At 43.0% G+C, this 20,073-nt stretch overlaps 1 protein-coding gene across 3 annotated transcripts in view; it reads left to right on the top strand.

The window, feature by feature from the left end:
* The first annotated feature begins 8,999 nt into the window (after positions 1–8,999).
* Positions 9,000–20,073, top strand: part of kmt2a (lysine (K)-specific methyltransferase 2A) — a 143,151-nt gene continuing 132,077 nt past the window's right edge. For all 3 annotated transcript variants that reach the window (XM_068054097.1, XM_068054096.1, XM_068054098.1), the window contains exon 1: positions 9,000–9,183. In XM_068054097.1, the coding sequence (XP_067910198.1) occupies positions 9,001–9,183 (183 nt within the window). In that variant the 5' untranslated portion in view covers position 9,000. The remainder of the gene's footprint in view (positions 9,184–20,073) is intronic.

The raw sequence follows: 20,073 nt of genomic DNA, 5'->3' as shown, positions 1-20,073 counted from the left end.
ACTGATCCTTTTTTAACTGGAGTTGCTGTGAGATCAGGTAAGCATCCCTGTTTTGGGATTATTGGTACTGGGATGCAAGGAATTCTATCTTGTGGCCTGGTTAAGAATTGTTGGAACTCCCTCATGTGAAACAGTATGGTGGGAATAAGGGCTGATTGTGCTTTTTAATTTTGCTCTAGCCGCCTGAACCATAATTTTCATAGCTATTTGGAAGTTTTTGGCTTATTGAGCGTCTGGGTGTCAGATGAAAGGGAATTGGGGGTGGTGGGAGGGTGTGGAAACAAGGGGAGAGCTGTCGAATTCTTGTCTGCTTGCTGAGCCATGCACATCCTGTGATTGAGAGCTTGTCTTTGTTGGCTAAAATGTCTTGTTTAATTATAGCTTTCAGAAACCCAAGACGCATGGTCAAAACCAGGTTTTGAGGTTGAAAAGAGTACTTGAGCCAGTGAAGTAAATTTAGGAGTGATTGGGTGACATCAACTTGGGTTTTAAAATTCTGTAGTTTGTAAGGTCGGGGTTGGGGGGTGGAATAGAATGCGGTAAGGAGTTCTGCAGTTTTGAGATCTTGAGAGAGCCCCTGTAGGATGCTATCCACTGAGTTCATTTCAAACATGGTAGAGCATGTAAGATGGTCTCTGTTTTGGGAGCAAGGGAATAAGGTTCATAGAATCACTGACCAACAATAGTAATTTTAAAGGGCTAAGAAAGGGGACGGAGGAGAGATTGGTGACTGGGATCTGTTAGATGGCATTTTTCTAGTATCCTGCCAAAGAATACGAGAGAAGAATTAAAAGAACCTCATACTGGAGGCTATAGACAGCAGAGTTGAGGGGGAAAATGTTGAGTAGGCGAGCTAATTTCCTTGATGCGAGGTCTAAGAATGTCAGTGGATGAAGGACTATTGGTGCATTCATCAAAGGTGAATGGAGAGTTGTTTGAGACTTGCAAAATACATGAATAAATTATGTATCTGCAGGTTTGAAAAGAACTCTGCCCCATTGAAAATTATGAAGGAGATCCATATGTCGTGATCAGCCAGTCTACTGTAAGAGGATTGGAGGTTGTGAGCACTGAAGGAAATTGATTTAATGTAGATTGGGTTAGCAAAATAAGTGATGATTTGGGCTTGCATAAATTAGTAATTTATAATGTAAGTGCAATTATATTCTGAATTATTTGCAATGTTGTATGGCTTAGGAGAAATTTGCAGGGCTATGGTCAAAGAACAGGGGAGCAGGAATAATTGGAAAGCCCTTTGAAGATTGTGATGAGTAAAATGGTCTGCCCCTGTGCTGCTTGATTCTATGATCAGACTCTGGCCATCCTGTTTGCCATAAAGTCTTAATAGAATTGCATGACTAGGTTTTCCAATCTTCAGATTAAGTTTTGTAACATGATTTCTGCAGCTTGGTATGGTCCAACAGGATGATACAGCTGCCAGAAAAATGTTATGCTGCAATCTCCAGCTTTTAGCAGTATTGGACTCCCCTGCCCAGCCAAGAAGTACTCTAGCTCTAGGAAATCTGTCCTTTACCCCTGTTTCCCTCAGACAAGCTGCCTGTACTAGTGCAAACTGCTGTGTGAGAAGGCTAAATACAACTGTTGGTCACAATTGGATTAGCTGCCATTCGCCAACTACTGTTTACATGGCCTTTCAGTAGCTACCACTAATGCATAACTTTTTGTTAGTTGTTTCATCAGTGGGTTGTTTTATCTATGGATCTGGAATGCAGTCTTCTGACTATAGTTGTATGGTGGTTGGGCAGTGATTTACAAGCGTGTACAGTTGAGTTGGTTTTGGGCCAGTACGGAAATCCTTGCTATAGTCAGTGCTTTGAATCAGCAGACTGCCCTCCCATCTCAAATAAGCCCACACACAATGTACAATTCATTTATGATTGTTTACTGGAATTACAAGCTTTTTCCTTGGACTGTAACTTTTGAGCCTAGAGATTAGTTTCTTTCCCTGCGACCACTCATCTCATTTTCTGCTCTCTTGTAGATGCAGATTCAGAATGCAGATCCACAGGTGATGGGAACCTTCTGGTACCTGACTCCAAAGGCCTTTTTTTAAAAAAAAAAAATAACAGGAGTAGGCCACTCAAGCCCCTGAGCCTCCCCTTGCATACAATTACACTGGTTGATTTGTACCTCCAATTACTCATCTTGGTTCCATATTTTTATTTAGAGATACAGCACTGAAACAGGCCCTTCGGCCCACCGAGTCTGTGCTGACCATCAACCACCCATTTATACTAACCCTACAATAATCCCATATTCCCTACCTACACTAGGGGCAATTTATAATGACCAATTTACCTATCAAGCTGCAAGTCTTTGGCTGTGGGAGGAAACTGGAGCACCCGGCGAAAACCTACGCGGTCACAGGGAGAACTTGCAAACTCCGCACAGGCGGTACCCAGAATTGAACCCAGGTCCCTGGAGCTGTGAGGCTGCTGTGCTAACCACTGTGCCGCCCCATCCTTTGCAGGATCTTGCAAAGTACCTTAGATCAGTCTTGCAATTTTCAATTGACCCTTGCGTGCAAGGCACAGGTGTCAGAAGCCATAGAAGTAGAACTAAGCCAGCTGAGCCCAGTCTTAACCATTTATGCATTTTACACTGGAACATTGGACAGTGATGGGGAGTGATTAACTTTTTCCTTGCCTCTCCTCCAACCCCACACACAAAAAAGCCCTTGGGCAGTGAAATCTGTTGCAGTATTACTATCCACTGAGGTTGACAGACATATAAGCTGAACCTTCCTGGTCTACATGGCTCCAATCCACACCAGTTTGTACATTTAACAACTGAGCCTTCTGCTTGAACAGCTGTGTTGCAATCATGCCATACTTTCAATGGAATAATGATCCAAGGTACTATTTCGCTACTGGTAGACATTAAAAGGTCAATGGCACCACTTAAAGAACAGACTTCTCACTGGCTTGCATGCCACTGAAAATGGATCAACTGATACACCCTTTGAAGCTGTTTCCAGGACCCTGCTGCTGCAGTTACCGACTTGAATTTATGTATGCAGTGCTTTGAGATGTTTGAGAGGCTATACAATTGCAAGTTTATTTTCCATCTGGATGAAAACTTTACTTAAATGACACCTCCCCCTAATCAGTGGATTTTAGCTTCAGAACTAACACACTTGGCCTACAGCTAAGGAAGGAGGTGCTGCCATTGATAAACCTCTGAAGTGAATATGGTTTTTTGACCAATTATTCCATCCTGGTACCTAACTTCCTAAAGCAATGTGGCCATCTAATTGTACTGCTCTGATTTACAAAAAAAATCTTCAGATATAAAATGAGAGGTTGTAGAGCAAGTGAGCTACATGTAGTCTGAGCAAAGGTGAGTTCAAAAACCTCTTGGATGATTGCATGGAGTCATAGATTGCATACATTGTGTATTACTGCTATGGAAATTTGGAAGAGATGCCATCATCAACTTAGTCTAGGCATGGTTAATGCACCATGTAGAAATGTATGGCATGTGTCTACAAGTGACGCAAGTCTATAAATCAGATTGCCATGTATGTTTATGGTTGAGTATCATCTTTGCCTCCAGGCAGTATAAGGCACTGCTGATGCCAAGTTGCTATTATACAATAAATTCTGATGAAATGTGAGGTGAGATGACTAAACCTGTTGCAATATACATTGGCTTGAATTTTAAAATACCATTACTGAGAAAGGGACGATTATTTTCTTAGTGCAGTTTGCCTTGTACTGTAATCTGCTTTCTATTAACTTGTGTATAGATTTCCCCCACTCCCCTCCCTCATTAGATTTGGTAGCCTGAGTCATGCAAGTGAATTCGATAGTTATGGATTGTCAAATCACTGTTCCCTTCCCTGCCCCAATTCTCTCCTGTTCCTAAAGGCACTGAATTTCTTGCTGGGGAGCAGTTCTGTGGGTCTGGCAGCCTTCCAGTACATTACCCCATTGGCCATTAGTCACCTGTGCTTCGACAGTGACCCTTTAATTTGGAAGGGGAGGAGAGAGAATCATGGGTGCTTTTCTCTACTGGCCTGATGGTCACATGCACTTTCCAGCAGGACTCACTGGGTTCCCTCTTTTTTTTCTCCCTATCTCAAATATTAAAACTAATTGTAATGCTTACCCTGTTAGTGACCAACTGACTACACAGACCAAAGATCAAAACTGGGATCTGATTGGCTCAGCACAGTGGTATGGTTGTTCACTGTGCTATTGTGGGCATCACTGTTATATATTCTAGTGCATGGTTTGTTGCATCTTTTCTTTTGCTACTCCTGTTACTTTGCTGATCCAAACATAGAATTTATATACAATGTGCTTTGTTTTTCTCCTAGCTCATATTGAATTTGCTTGTGTTTCTGGATGTCTTTCCCATACTGTTAACACTATTGTGCACTTGTGGTCAATTCCCAATACACGTTTGTGCTGGTATAACCTGTCCACTATTAACAAACTCTCTTCTGGAATATTTACGATGGAAAATAAACTTGCAATTGTATAGCCTCTCAAATGTCTCAAAGTACTGCATACTGTCCCAGGACCAGACACATGAGTGAGAATTAAGCCAAATATCCTTTTAGCAGAAACTATATTATATAATTTTCCTCGGTTCAATCCTGGTCTGTCCTTGTATGCTCATGATTATTCTCAGCAGGTATAACTATTGCTGCTATTGGTCGTCTCATCCGTCCCCCTGTCTTTAGGTAGAGAAGGTGTCCTGTGCTTAAATCTTTGCTGGAAGGTGTGTTAGGTGAGAACAGGTGGGGACTTTGTTATTGCTTTCCCCTCCTTTCCTGCCCTGTGATTTTTAACCTGCTACCATTTACTGATCATTCTTGCTGCTGAAGACGTGGCTGACGTATGTGAAAGTTATTTGGCAGCAGAGAACTGTATCGTTGCTTGAAGTTGGTTTCTTCGTTCCTTGTAATAAATACTGTGGCTTTTTGCAGGTATGTGACATGTGGAAGCAAATTGCCATAGTGATTTCAATCAATTTTCTGTTTGCCTGTGAGGTATTGCACACATTTTCCCCTAGAGACAACATACTTCTCAAACGTTGAGAATTTACCTGTAATTTGGCAAGAGCCAAGAGTTGGGGATCCTTCTAATGTGCATGACAATACTTCAGGAGTTTCACCAGCTACAAATGTGTGCCCTACCACCACAAAGAAGTGGTTAACTTCCCACTGCTTGTCCAGCCCTTCTTGCCCTTTAGGGTATTGGTTTTCAGGAGGGTATTTGCGATTGATCAGGAAGAATCCTAGGCCGGGGCGTGCACCAAAACATGGGAGGAGCGAGTAGCCAAGGTACGACAAAAGTTGGGCATGTGGGGGCAGCGATCTCTCTCCATTGTGGGTAAGAACCTGGTCATCAGGTGCGAAGCGCTCACGTTGTTGCTCTACGTGGCGCAGGTCTGGCCCATACCCCACTCCTGCGCCGTGGCAGTCACCCGAGCCATTTTCCGCTTCGTCTGGGGATCTAAAATGGACCGGGTCCGGAGGGACACGATGTTCAAATCTCTGGACATGGGCGGGAAAAATGTACCCAACGTGGCCCTCATCCTGATGACCACCTTCGTGTGCGGCTGCATCAAGCTATGTGTAGATCCCCAGTACGCAAACTCCAAGTGTCACTACGTGCTGAGGTTCTATCTGTCCCCGGTGTTGCGAAGGATGGGCCTGGTCACATTGCCGCGGAACGCTCCGTGCAGTTGGGCGGCGCCGTACCACCTATCCTTCGTGGAGCAGTTTCTGCGGAAAAACACCTTTGACCACCGGTCCATCAGGCAGTGGTCTGCACGGAATGTCCTCAAGGCCCTACGGGAAAAGGAAACGGTGGATCCTGTCGGATGGTTCCCCGAGCAGACCGTCAGTCATTTGGCGGAATGCCTCATCACCAGAACTTTCAAACAAGCACCAAGACGTAGCTTGGCTGGTGGTGAGAAGGGCCCTCCCCGTCAGATCCTTCATGCACACCCGAAGTCTCGCCCCCTCCGCACAGTGCCCCCGCGTTGGCTGTGGTGGGGAAGAGACGGTCGCCCACCTCCTCCTGGAATGTGCCTTTGCAAAGCAGGTGTGGAAAGAGATGCAGTGGTTTTTGTCAAGGTTCATCCCAAGCAGCTCTGTAACACAGGAGTCTGTGCTCTACGGGCTGTTCCCAGGGACGCACACCGAGACAAACATCAACTGCTGCTGGAGGACTATCAATTCGGTGAAAGACGCCCTTTGGTCTGCCCGAAACGTGCTGGTCTTCCAGCGCAAAGAGTTGTCCACGAGCGAATGTTGCAGACTGGCACATTCCAAGGTCAAGGACTACGTGCTGAGGGACGCACTAAAGCTTGGGGCAGCCGCAGCAAAGGCTCAATGGGGAAAGACCACAGTGTAAGGTTCCCCCACCAAGCTGGACTGAGGGGCTGGATCCATGGGAAACCCCTCGAACTGTATCGTTAATATTCTGAATTGCTGTAAATGTAAAACTGTAATTGACATGACAATTGTGAAACGGAAGGGTTGGGAAGAAACTCATGACATTATTGGAAGAATCCTAGCCTCTAACAGGTCTAGCCCACCTTCTACTAATAAGCCAGCTAGCTGGTAAGTTATGAATTATGTCCTGGGTAACCTTTTGGTTTTATAGTGTGTTTGGAAACCTACTGAAGTTTTTCCTCCTCCTCCTCCTTCTTCTCCCCTCCCCGCCCCTTATTCTTGAACTTGATTATATACTTATCCACTAATTTAGAGTAAATTGAGATTGGCAGAAATGTCAGTGATTTTCTTCATGTCTGTGAATGACCTAGACTTGGTGTGTGGGGCACAATTTCAAAGTTTGCAGATAACCCAACACTTGGAAGTACTGTGAGGAGGATAGTGATAGGCTGGTGAAATGAGTGGCTATGTGGCAGATGAAATTTAATGCAGAGAAGTTTGAAATGATGATTATGGTAGGAAGAATGAGGAAAGGAAATATAAAATAAAAGGTACAATTCTAAAGTGGGATGCAGGAGCAGAGACACTTTGGGATATATGTGCATAAATTGTTAAAGGTGGCAGGGCAGGTTGAGAATATGCTTAATAAGGCGCATAGAGTACAAAAGCAGGAAATTATGGTGAACCCTTATAAAACATTGCTTTGGCCTCAACTGGAGTATTGTGTCCAATTCTGGGCACTATACTTTAGGAAGGATGTGAAGGCATTGGAGAGGTTGCAAAATAGACTTAAGAATGGTTCCAGGTACGAGAGACTTCAGTTATATGGACAGATTGGCGAAGCTGGGTTTGTTCTCAGAAGAGGGTTGAGAGGAGCTTTGATAGGTGTTCAAAATCATAAGGGGTCTGATTGGCGAAAGAAGCAGAAGTGGCATAAAGGGCTTTTTATGCAGGGAGTGGTTAGGATCTGGAATGCACTGCCTGAGAGTGTGATGGAGGCAGATTCAATTGTGGCTTTCAAAAGGAAATTGGATAATTATCTGAAGAGAAAATAATTTGCAGGGCTACAGAGCAAGGGCAGAGAGTAGCACTAGCTGGGTTGTTTGTAGAGAGCTGTCCTAGACTCGATTGGCCAAATGGCCTCCTTCTGTGCTGCAACCATTCCAAAATTCCTGAACTGAGACCTTGCATCGAAGGGGTGCAATCATTACTGAAATCTTTAAGCAAGCCATAAAAAAAATTGCATTTATCATAAAACATATTTGGCATGTGCCTGTTTAGATGTGCCCCCTACCCAGGCATCAATTGGGGTGGCATGATCTTTAAATTAAGAATCTCTTAGACGTCTAGTGACAACAAAGTGGTCACCTTGCATTCAATGGAAAATTTAAACTGTCCTTCCCACGAATGGGACACTACGTCCAGACTCTGTTCTTTACGATGGTGGGGGCCCCTTCCATCTGTTCCTGTGTTCAGCTTTAAAGGTGTCTGTATCTCAATTTGCATGTTAACCCAACCCTATTCCTTCCTCACTCCCTCTTGAATAAAATGCATTTTAAGTTGCGTCACAGCACACTGGCAGCTGGGGTGCAAGTACCATAAGTGTTGTTTTGGGGGCTGCTGCTCTTTAACTGATTAGTAGTTAACAGCAAAGAACTTAAATTTACACTTCTACATGGCACGCTTGTCCTGTATGTGCCCGCATCAGAAAACTGTCAATCCCAATTGCATTTTTAATTGAAAAACAAATGCAAATATAGCATCTAAAAATCGTGACATTTTTGCTACGTCGGCTTCATGCAATGCTTCCAGTTCTTTACTACTTGCATTCGTTTCTTTTTTTAAACAAATTGTTACGCACTTTTATCAGCTGCGTTTAATATTTTCTCATTTTTCTTTGCATTTTGCTCTTGAGTTATTCAGATTCCAGAGTTCTCGCTGGACCCCGGACCCTGGATAACGCACTGTAATTAGTTGACACCATATCGGTACTATGTTATTCAGTTGGAATAACGATGTCGTAATATGGCTTAGTGCCCGACTCATGTATATTATAAGTATACCTATTTACAACTACTAAGCCGTTGATGAAATATGTTGATGCAGGGTTAACGGCTTCTGGGCCCTGGCTCCTGATTATTACATAATTTACTAAGATGTCGACGGATCGATTCTTCGTTATTCAGCTTCCCAGGTTTTCCCAAACCTGGCTTGGGGCACGGGGGGCTGAATATTAATATCGCCTTTCATAGCAACACGTGTATCCATGGGGTTGTAATTCATCGTCCAGGGTTGGGAGCCGGGTCCCTCCCACCCTTGCCCCGGGAACATGAATAATCCAATTTCGACAGCTCCACCATCCGCCGCTTGCGTGCTGAGACATTCAGGTTGCAGGGTGCCCCGCCTTCGCCTGTGCCGCCCCCTCGGCTCCTCCCTCCCGCCCTCGACCCTGAATATGGCAGTTTCCGGCCGGCGGCGGCAGCTGGGCGGCCGCTGCGTTATTCAGGTTGCGGGGCGGGCGATCCTTCCCTCCCCCCACACACACACATACAAACAGACTCCCTAAAATGGCGCACACAGCTAGGACCCGTTTCCCAGCTCGGCCCTGGAAAAAATCGGGACGGTTGCGGATCCTGGGCTTGAGGAAGGATTTAAAATACGGATTCGACGCCGCCTTGCCCGTCTCCGCTGCTATCGGCAAAAACCTGCACAAGTTCCACGACCTCTTCGGAGAAAGCAGCAGCAGTGAGGTATTTTTTTTCCCCCTTTTTCCCCCCTCCAAAAAATTACAAATAAAATTTCCCGAGGAGAAAGATGCGGGAAATAAACAGGAATAAAGTGTCTCTTGAGGTGGGCGGGTGTAGAGGTGGCGTTGAGCACCGGCCTGTCTGACAGATCGTTGACGTCCAGGGACGGAGAGGGGAGGTGGTCGAGTTTTTTGGACAGCAAAAAAAAAAAGAAAATGAGATTGCGCGTGTGGGTGCCTTCCCCCTTCAGGATTTTGTTCCTTGTTTAAAAGTTTTCCAGAAAAAAATGTTTATTTAAAAAAAAAAATTGGGCAGATGTCAGTTTTGCCCTGAGCTGGAGTTGCAGCCCCGGCTCCCTTTGCATTTCTAATCACCTGTTTGGCGGGCTTTCCTCCAGCGACCGCCATCATGTTCAGGATGGATGTAAATTCAGCTCCGTTTTTATCCCCTTTGCAACCTCCTTCATGCCCCTTACTTTCTGTGCATTTTCTAATTTGCGCCCATTACTCTTTATGCACCCGAGTGCATTATTTGCAGCTTCTTAAAATATATAAATACATAAAAACTACCAAGACTGTTATCCACTTCAAACTGAAATACATCTTTCTCTTATAAGTTCATTGGAGGGAAGAGGTGGGGGAATATGTAGCACGAATCTAGACTTCTTAAAAAAAATTATCAGGGAGTAACTTTATTTTTTAAAAAATAATTCAGTGAATTCTTGGCAAAACTTTAATTAACCACCTCCCTATCCCCTCTCTGTCCAGTATGTCAGGGCCTTAATGATTCATTTTAGGATACTACTATTACTCGGCTTAGAAAGTCATTGAAACCTGAGTAATTTCGAGCGTCGTGGTTTATTAAAAATAGCCCGTAATGGTAATGTGTGAGAAACACATCATTCCTAGCAAGTAGTTGTATTGAGTAGTTATACTTACAGTACTTTACTATCACAACTACAGCGATCCTAGGGTTTTTAACAAGTATGGCTTCTGAAGCAAACATTTAACTGTAGTTTTTGTGCAGTACACTTAATGCCACTGCAAAAGGGAAACTTCCACAGCCTTTGTAGGTGACAGATCATTAATGGAGGGGTAGTTAGTAACAGTTTTAGTCTTTAGGAAGCAGCACTTCCAAAATAGCAAGCATCAATACCCTTTCCATGCTTATGGATGTAACCACTCAGTAATGTGCAAAGCATACTTGTGCACTGCTGGGGTTTTTGGGTCATTTCTGTACCACAGTAATAGAATTTCTTAAACTTGATCTTGGACATCAAAACTGCACATTTTTTTGATTTGTAAATGAACTTTGCATAATTTAAAACTATTGATATAATTGTATTAACTGCTAACAAAGCTAATAAGTCATTGCAGATTTGAAACAGATTATGTTGACTTTTTAAAAATTCATTCGTGGGATGTGGGCGTCGCTGGCCAGGCCAGCATTTATTGGCCATCCCTAATTGCCCTTGAGAAGGTGGCGGGCAGTGAGCTTGCTAGGCCATTTCAGAGGGCATGCAAGAGTCAACCACATTGCTGTGGGTCTGGAGTCACATGTAGGCCAGACCAGGTAGGGACAGCAGATTTCCTTCCCAAAAGGACATTAGTGAACCAGATGGGTTTTTACAACAATCGACAATGGTTTTGTGGCCATCATTAGACTAGTTTTTAATTCCAGATTTATTAATTGAATTCAGATTCCACCTTCTGCTGTGGTGGGATTCGAACCCATGTCCCCAGAGCAATACCCTGGCTCTTTGGGTTACTAGTCCAGTAACAATCCCACTACGCCCCCACCTCCCCTCACCACAGTGATGACCAGAATCAGTGATCAGGAGCAGTATCTAGGATATTAATTTTTCTTTTCTGTTTCAGTAGCCCAGCAATATTCAGGCCAATCATGCCCACCTGAACTGTGCTGCTTTGACTAAGATCAACTAACTCACTATTAAAACTGGTGATTGAACTTGGAACCTTTGGATCTGTATGGTGCAGCCTAACATTGGACAGTGTGTTGAATAGTTTACCCACGAGGCCAGCTTTTTAAAAAAAGCGAGGTTGTGATTTAAGATTATATAAGTAGTGCTTGAAATTAATACCCTTGTTCTCACAACAAGCCGTTTGCATTTTAAGAGTGTTTTTAAACTGCCATTGATTTACCTTCAGTCCCAGTATTGACGCTGACTTACTTTTCGATTAGGATTCTATCAGAAGCTTTTGTTGCAGTGACTGTTGAAAATAGCAGCCAATCTATTGATCTGTAATCAATATATTCTAGTTGTGTTCAATTAGTGAGTGGGCTTTTGTCACAAAATGCAACAGTGAATTGGAGAGGGGAGCCCAGAAGAAATTTATTATAATTATAGATGGCTTCATCAATATTAGTTACAGCGTTGACCATGGAATGCATACCTCTCTCCAAAAGCTGGTTATGTGCTTGGGAACAGCTAAAGTTGTTCTCTGAATGGTGCAGCTCTTCTTGTTGGAGTCAGCGTGTTCTGAGCAGGTGCAGAGCTAAGCAACACTGGCATAGCATATGAGTGCACCGTACTTTCAACAATGTAAATCTATTGTCTAAGTTCAAAGGCAGAATTTCCAGCGAAGCTCAGTGTTCCCAAATGCAGTGCCATGTTTCTGTACATGGGCTTGCACCTGCCTTATTTGGTTGTTTGCTAACCCAGAAACGAACTGGTGAGAGTAGTTAATCTGTGTGCTGAGACATGGTATGTGCTCCACCCACTACTTGACACTTGAGGCCTTGCTAAACCTGCATACGTTAAATTACTGGTCAAGTTGTGCCAAAGCAGGCAACAATTTTGGAAATTTTTGGAATTCCTCTGCCCAGTTCTTTCTTCGTTCTTGTAAAAGTGTTAACCCATTAGGGTTTGCCTCCACGAATGCCTGTGCCTTTTGGTACATCAACCAACTGGCAATTCTTCATATTTGAACTTAGATGGTGAATTCCAATAGGCTACTTGATGACTGTGAAAGACATCACAGCTATTTTTCCCTCTCTTCCTCCTCCCACCCCACCAACCTTCCAGTATCACTCAAATGCGAGGCTAGACAGTGTTGCAAGAATACTTGGCCACTGGGCACTTCACAGTAGAGTCTGATATGTCCTTAGTGAACATTTATGCATGTGCTTTCCAGGAGTGGTTTTGCGGGTGGTGGGGAGTCCAGGTAAGTCATTGGTTAGCAATAAGGATGGGGTGGGGGGGAATGTTGGCTGATCTGTCCATTCCTAAGCCCAGGGATGCAGCTGCTTTGACTGAGTTTAGAGATATTGACTTTAATGAGCAGTATTGAAATGCTTTGCCATTGATTTGATGGAAGGGTTCTAAAAATTGTAAATAAAAGGGTATATAGCAGTTTACATCTGTCCAGTGTCACTATGCACCATTTTGAAATTGCAACATGACTTCAGTATAGTCTGAAATGAATAACTGTCATTACTGCATAAAAGTTTTGTAATACATCTTATACCCTGTACTATTTTGTTTCATAGTACTCTCTCTCTCGCACGCGTACTCTCTCCCGCCCCCTTTTGTTATGGTCTCCAAAGCTCAGTACCACATTACAACACATGTTTCCACTCAATTATTAGGAAAGCCCCAACTGTATAGCTCTTCCCTTGGAACTTTGTGAATGGCAAGCTGCAAAGTTGAACTGCCGAAGTATTTATGGGGGCAGTGAGCAAATAAGATTCATTTTAGAGCAGAAATAGGGTGCATTCATCAGCTTGACTGACTATCTTGTTAAATTTGTATGACTAGTCCAGAACATATGTTTTCGGATAGTGGTGAGGATGCCATTCATTTTATTTCTTTTAAGCCTCTCACTGTATTCAGTGTGACTTCAATTTGAGAGTGTTAGCCTTGGCTTGTTGGTAGAGCTCATGCCTCTGTGAGAAGATTGTGGGTTCAAGCTCCATTCCAGAGATATTCTGTCACTTCAACACTGTAATGAGGGGTTTACTGTGCTCTCGGAGGTGGTGTTATTCAGATGTGATGTTAAATAGAGGCCCTGCCTATTTGCTTGGGTGGACATAAGATTCAATGGCACTATTTGAAGAAGAGCAGGGGAGTTCTGACCTGGCTACCATTTCTTCCTCAACCAACAACATTAAAACAGATTAACTGGTCATTTATCTCATTGCTCATTTGTGGGGCTTTGATTTGTGCGTATGGGTTGGCACATTTGTATATATTACCAATATCTGATGTCAGAAAACAATTCATTGACCATGCGGAGTACTTTGTGATTTCCTGAGTAAGTGAAAGGTGCAGCTGTATAAATAAAAGTTATTTTCCGTTACTCCTACAAGGAGAACTATTTTCCACCTTGGACATTTATTTTCTGTTATGAGTTCTTAAATTTTGTATGTTACCGTCCCAGTGGCAGAGTAAGGCTCCTTTTAAACTGTGTCTCTCAGACTACCCCCTGCTGAATAAATATGTGGTTAGGAATAGAGATGAGGGGATAAATGTAGACTGAAATGGCAAATACTCCTGAGCTGCTGTTTTGTATGAGGGATGGAGGTTATTCTCAATTGTGGTGTGGAGAGCAGGGCTGAAAACTGGAGATGTTGCTATAAATGAATATTCTAATGTTTTGGAGTCAGCATTTGTGTCTAACCTTCCTCCAGAAGATTATATTGGTAAACTGGAATGCATAGATTGTACTTGGTCTGGAGTGGGAGCTGTCTTGATAGAATAATTTAAGGCCATTAGACCTAAGCTTTTTAAAAATATCTTTTTATCAGATTAAAAGGTGGCAGTTATTGAGTGGAGGTTGCACACTTTTTGCTATTGTACAATAGGGCCCATCTAGTTGGCTGAGTGTGGAGACTTTCAATTCATTGGTCTGGGCTGGATTGAAACCCAGATTGCAGGGGGAAAAGCAACCTGCTGTGCTATATTTACTCTCTTCAACTCTCGTCTGTTGAAGGTGGTGATTTCATACTGGTAAAGTTTCATGGGAGTCCCTCTCCTCTCTCACCAAAGTTGAGTCCAGGCTGCTTAACAATGGAAGGTTGGAGGAAGAGAAACGTGTTCTGAGTGAACAGAAGCACAAGTCATGCTTACTTCTTACTCTTTCCTCCCCCACATAACACCCCCCCTCCCCCACCCACCTCTGTCCAATTTTAAAAACTGGAGTGCTGAGGCCAATGATGCTGCTTTCACTGTGAGATAAGATGATTTTATAGGCACCAATTATAAATCCTTGAATCTTCTTGGTCTGTACAACTCTACAATACCATATGGTGCCTTGAGCCTCGAGATATGATGGATGTACATGAGCTTAACCTCTATGATGCGCAGGGTTTTGGAAATGATGTTACTGCACACGATGCAGTGGTTTTACTGCTTGACTCATGGAAGGAGTTGGGTTTTTTTTTAGTTTTGTGTGTGGTCCTGGAGTAGAGTTGCAGCATAAACATTTTGTCAAGTTTTGAAATTGTACCAAATTCACGAAGTATACAAAATATGCTTGTAACATTCACGCCACACAAGTGCCAGGCAATGACCATCTCCAACAAGAAAGCATCTAACCATCTCCCCATGACGTTCAATGGCATTACAATCGCTGAATCCCCCACTATCAACATCCTGGGGGTTACCATTGACCAGAAACTGAACTGGAGTAGCCATATAAATACCGTGGCTACAACGCAGGTCAGAGACTAAGAATCCTGCAGCGAGGAACTTGCTTCCTGGCTCCCCGAAGCTTGTCCACCATCTACAAGGCACAAGTCAGGAGTGTGTTGGAATACTCCACTTGCCTGGTTGGGTGCAGCTCCAACAACACTCAAGAAGCTCGACACCAACCAAGACAAAGAAGCCTTCTTGATTGGACCCCATCCACAAACATTTACTCCCTCCACCACAGTGGCAGCAGTGTGTACCATCTACAAGATGCACTGCGGAAATGCACCCAAGGCTCCTTCGACAGCATCTTCCAAACTCGCGACCTCTACCACCTAGAAGGACAAGGGCAGCAGGCACATGGGAACACCAGCACCTGCAGGTTCCCCTCTAAGCCACACACCATCCTGACTTGGAACTATATCGCCGTTCCTTCGCTGTTGCTGTGTCAAAATCCTGGAACTCCCTTCCAAATAGCACTGTGGGTGTACATGCCCCATATGGACTGCAGCAGTTCAAGAAGGCAGCACACCACCACCTTCTCAAGGGCAATTAGTGATGGGCAATAAATGCTGGCTTAGCCAGCGAAGCCCACATCCCATGAATGAATAAAAAGAAACAGAATGGGGGTGAAGACAGATTTCCAGTCAAGAGAGGTGACGAGCCTAAAATGAGAGTTACAATTTGCAGGAGTATTTGAACTAAAATGCATTAAATCCCAATGCAAAAGTAATGAATCCAGTAATAAGCAAAAGTAATAAATCACTGTAGGACTGCAAACAAAACAATTTACACATACTACTACATAAAGCAAGGAGCAGGAGTTTAGGCCTAACCTGTCAGATGGAAGAAGTAACACAAGTTCATCTGGAACACTAGAGATGACAGTAAAAGGGGTTGTGCTTTTATTTCTCAAGTGTATTGTGGCGTTTTACTTGGAGATGGTGTACTTGGTCACAGCCCATGTCTCAGCATGGTATGCTTGGCCAGCTCTCTGGGCAGCAGCATGCACATGGCAGCCCACATCTCCCTGGAGCTGATGGTTGAGCACTTTTTGTAATGGAGTATGCAGGAAGTTTTACCTGCTTTGCACTCAAATATAATTCACGAGAGATTGTGATAGTCATGGCCTTGGAGGAGAAGCCATTGTCATGGTGCACTTGTCTCATCAGTTTGTAGATGTTGACTGAGTAATTCTCTTTCCTTCACCTTCTCTGCCTTTTGCTGCCCTTTTCTGTGACTAGTCACTGCTTTCGTGGCACTCTTTGGGTGCTGTCTTCCACTCTTCTGGCATCGCTGCAGTCACTTTCAGATTCAGAATGTAGTGATAGAAATACCTATCATAGTGTTCAGATCCTTTGATATTTTAATTATCTGCTTGGTATTGAAATTTTGCAGTGCCAGGTTTTTTAAATCTAGACTGTCAGCTGTGTATTGTAATATCTGATCTGCACATTGTGTATTTGTGTTTTTGATTTGTACATTAACACAGTAAAAAATGGTCCATCTAGTGGATGGTAATTAATGTTACATATTTCAGCTTACTCAATCTTCTCCATGGTCTATGCATTGCAGTTATATTTTTCTGCTCTGCTAAAGTATAATTCTGTAATAGTCCAAACTTGCCCTCTTGGTTATTTTTCATGAGACTGTAGAGTGGGGGAGAAATGACAGCTGAGTCTAATTCTGCCTTCACTCATTCACTGTCAGGTTACTGGATTGGGAACAGAATCCCTTGCTGATTTTGATTTCCTCCCCATCCTGAACCAGTGGGTGCTGAAACTAACTCTGATCACTACAGCTGACACAGCTGAGCTCAGTAAGTCAGCATGAACCAGACTAATTTTGTATGTCCACACCTCAAAATTCAACTCTGGATCCTCGATTTGTGGGGCCTCTTACTTTCAGCCATGGCTCAGGTGGTAGCACTTGCCTCTGAGTCAGAAGGTTGTGGGTTCAAGTCCTACTCCAGAGCCCTGAGTATAAAAATCTAGACTGACACTCCTAGTGCAGTACTCAAGGGGTACTGCACTGCCAGAGGTCCTATCTTTTGTTAAACCTGTCTGCCTTCTCATTTGGATGTCAAATATTCCATTGTACTATTTTGAAGAGCAACAGAGCTTTTCCCTGATGTCTTGGCAAATATTTCCTGGTGGATATTTATCTCTCAATCAACATCAGTAGAATAGATAATCTGGTCATTATTACATTGCTCCTTGCGGGAGCTTGCTGTGTGGAAAGTGGCTGTCAGGTTTCCGACATAACAGTGATTAGACTTCAGAAATATTTCATTGGCTGTAAAGTGTTTTGAGACATCCTGAGGTTGTGCAAGGTGCTATAGAAATGCAAGTCTTCTTTTGCTGAAGGCATATTTGGGGTAGAGCTTCTTCATGTTTGATATTGAGTTGTATTCAATATATCACTTGCAGTTCCAAATCTGCTCCCACGTTTTGTTTGAAAAGTCTATGATGTGCATGCTTTGAAGTATTTCCTGCCTCACTGAAGGTAGTCACAGGTAATGGGAAAAGTAAAGGTCTGTGACCAAGCTGGAAATTTCCTCAAGGCAGATAGCCAAGGCAGCTACTCTGTAACTTTTTAAACTGATAAACAAAAAGATTTAGCAACTTTTAAGTAGCCATATGTTTCTCCTTTCATCTGTTCTGTCATTGTTTTTTTTCTTTCCTGCTAAAGTTGAAAGTGTTTTAGCTCTGCATCGCCCTCCCATCTTCTCACCAAATATGTATTTTGTTTTATTGATTACTTTTCCCATCTTTTAAAGATCGTTAAGTTATTTTTGGAAGTGCAGTTTAACTTGGAGTTTAGAAAGAAACCTTGTAATAGTTTAGTTTAGTGATACAGCACTGAAACAGGCCCTTCGGCCCACCGAGTCTGTGCCGGCCATCAACCACCCATTTATACTAATCCTACACTAATCCCATATTCCTACCACATCCCCACCTGTCCCTATATTTCCCTACCACCTACCTATACTAGGGGCAATTTATAATGGCCAATTTTACCTACCAATCTGCAAGTCTTTTGGCTTGTGGGAGGAAACCGGAGCACCCGGAGAAAACCCACGCAGACACAGGGAGAACTTGCAAACTCCACACAGGCAGTACCCAGAATTGAACCCGGGTCGCTGGAGCTGTGAGGCTGCGGTGCTAACCACTGCGCCACTGTGCCGTGTAATGTGTGAGTTTGACTTTAGTACTGTCTAGCTTGTTGTACTACACTTGTGCTGTAACTAATGCCAAGCGCATACTTCAAAATCGGCAAGATAATGACGATTTTTCATATTTGGTTTTCATCAGACCTGGCACACAGATGGCTACAAACATCCAGTTTAATTGTGTTCTGTAAAAACAAAAGTCAGTGCTGTGGTACTAAAGCATGCAAACAAGCAAGTCCTAAGTTTGACCCATGATTTGTGCTTCATTAGCTGATCTCAAAGCAAGTACTGCAGTTGGAATGTTGAAATTGACTTTGGTGCACCTGGGCTAAGGAGGAGGAAAAGCAGTCAATGACTGCTATCCAGTGACCTGCTGCTGTGAACTGAGTGTGAGAATGTGGTCCTGCTGTGCTGTGATGCATTTGTAGTCGAATAGTCCACCTGGGATATGTTGTCGAGGTTAACATAAGGAATGGCTGATTGGGCAAATTACTTGCGGGGGAGGTAGCTGCACACCAAATCCCAGTACCTTCAAAAGTGAAGAAAGTTGGGCGAGGGGGTGAAAGGCTAGGAAATTGTTGTTCCTTACATTTTGCAGCTTATTTTTCTGTATATTTGGTACTTGTTCTGTCACATATGGAAACAAGGTGCCTTTTATAGTCTAGAAAACAGATTTGTAGCTCTTCTAGGCTTGTCTGCTCAACATAGGATGATGTCTTCAGATGTGGTTAACCAGTAATTCTCTTTTCTCTCTCTTCACATTTTACCTTGACAGAACTGTGATGGAAGGTACCACAGAATGCAGAAGTCGGGTACATACTTTTGTGATTGTCCAGATGGTGGACTCTGTTTTTATTTAGGAGATGGCTTGGGGATGTATTGAAGGGAGACAACACACTATATGAATAAGTCTTCACTAAGTTGACTGTTACTTCATTGATTTTTGCAGTTGTCATTTTTGGATAGTTAGCTTATGATCTTTTTGAAGGTGGAGAAAGAGAAAATAAGTATGAACGAAGGCTAGGTGCATCCCTTCAAAGGAAAAAATAAAACTGATGTGATGAGTGCATCTGTCTTAGACTTGATCACATACCTGTAATGAATATGTTCTTGGCTTTTATTTTTTTTAACAGTCACTTCCCACCCCTTTACACCATTATTGATGTCTTATTGTGTTTTCAGTTGCATTTGTGATCATTTTGGTGGAGTTTTAGAGTCTTTGCGTTGGAATGATGGCTTCTAAGTTCCTTGCTTGCCAGTGATGTTTCTGTTTCTTGGCCAGTTCTGTACTTCAGGATAGCACGCTGCTCGTAACCTCTTCCTTTACATCCTGTAAGGCTAATGGCTGGTTCGCTGATTTACCTGATCGCCCTGCTTCTCTTCATTCAAGTTTTTGCAGTTGGAAACCCATCCCCCTTGGTTTGAGTGAGTAAGCCAAGAAAAGTATCTAAATGAAAGGAGGCGGTCATTCCCATTGTTTAGTTACCTTTTGCTGCATGCAAAAACAAGCCACATGCTTTTGGTTTGCTGGGTTTTATTGGTATTGGTATAAAATAAATGTTGGCTGAATTTTTATTTATTTTGTCCAGTGGGGTGTTATCAGTTAGCTTTGAAAGTCAGGAACCTTGATTTATGGATGAACAGAAATCTGGGTGATGATAGAGATGTTGGAGTGGAAGAAAGTGCAAAGGTAAGAAGATAAAATAGGTCTGCCTAACATCCTAAACTGATTCAGAGCAATGGTTAACTGACTGGGGTAAGGGAGAAGAGTGACATAAAAAAAGAACTTGGCTGACAAAATTATCTTTCCTCTTGCATACTAACTGTATAAGAGCTTTGTCGCCTGCATATCCCTACAGTAGTGTTTATTATTTATTGTCCAATTGTTTCACAGTTGTGTCATCTGTATTTATTGTGAGGCAATGAGAACTTCAGGTTATTATAATTGCAGCTAAAGGTAATTCAGCAAAAGAATTCATTTTAATTCTTTTATTTATGGTGTAGAGATCTTGAATTAAGTAAAACAAGTTAAACTTGCAAAACAGCATAGCTACCAAGGGTTTTTGTGCAC

The sequence above is a fragment of the Heterodontus francisci genome, chromosome 22 (assembly GCF_036365525.1).
Source record: "Heterodontus francisci isolate sHetFra1 chromosome 22, sHetFra1.hap1, whole genome shotgun sequence".
Classification (NCBI taxonomy): domain Eukaryota; kingdom Metazoa; phylum Chordata; class Chondrichthyes; order Heterodontiformes; family Heterodontidae; genus Heterodontus; species Heterodontus francisci.
Note: the sequence above shows the minus strand (reverse complement) of the source record. Positions and strands in the feature narration are given on the sequence as shown.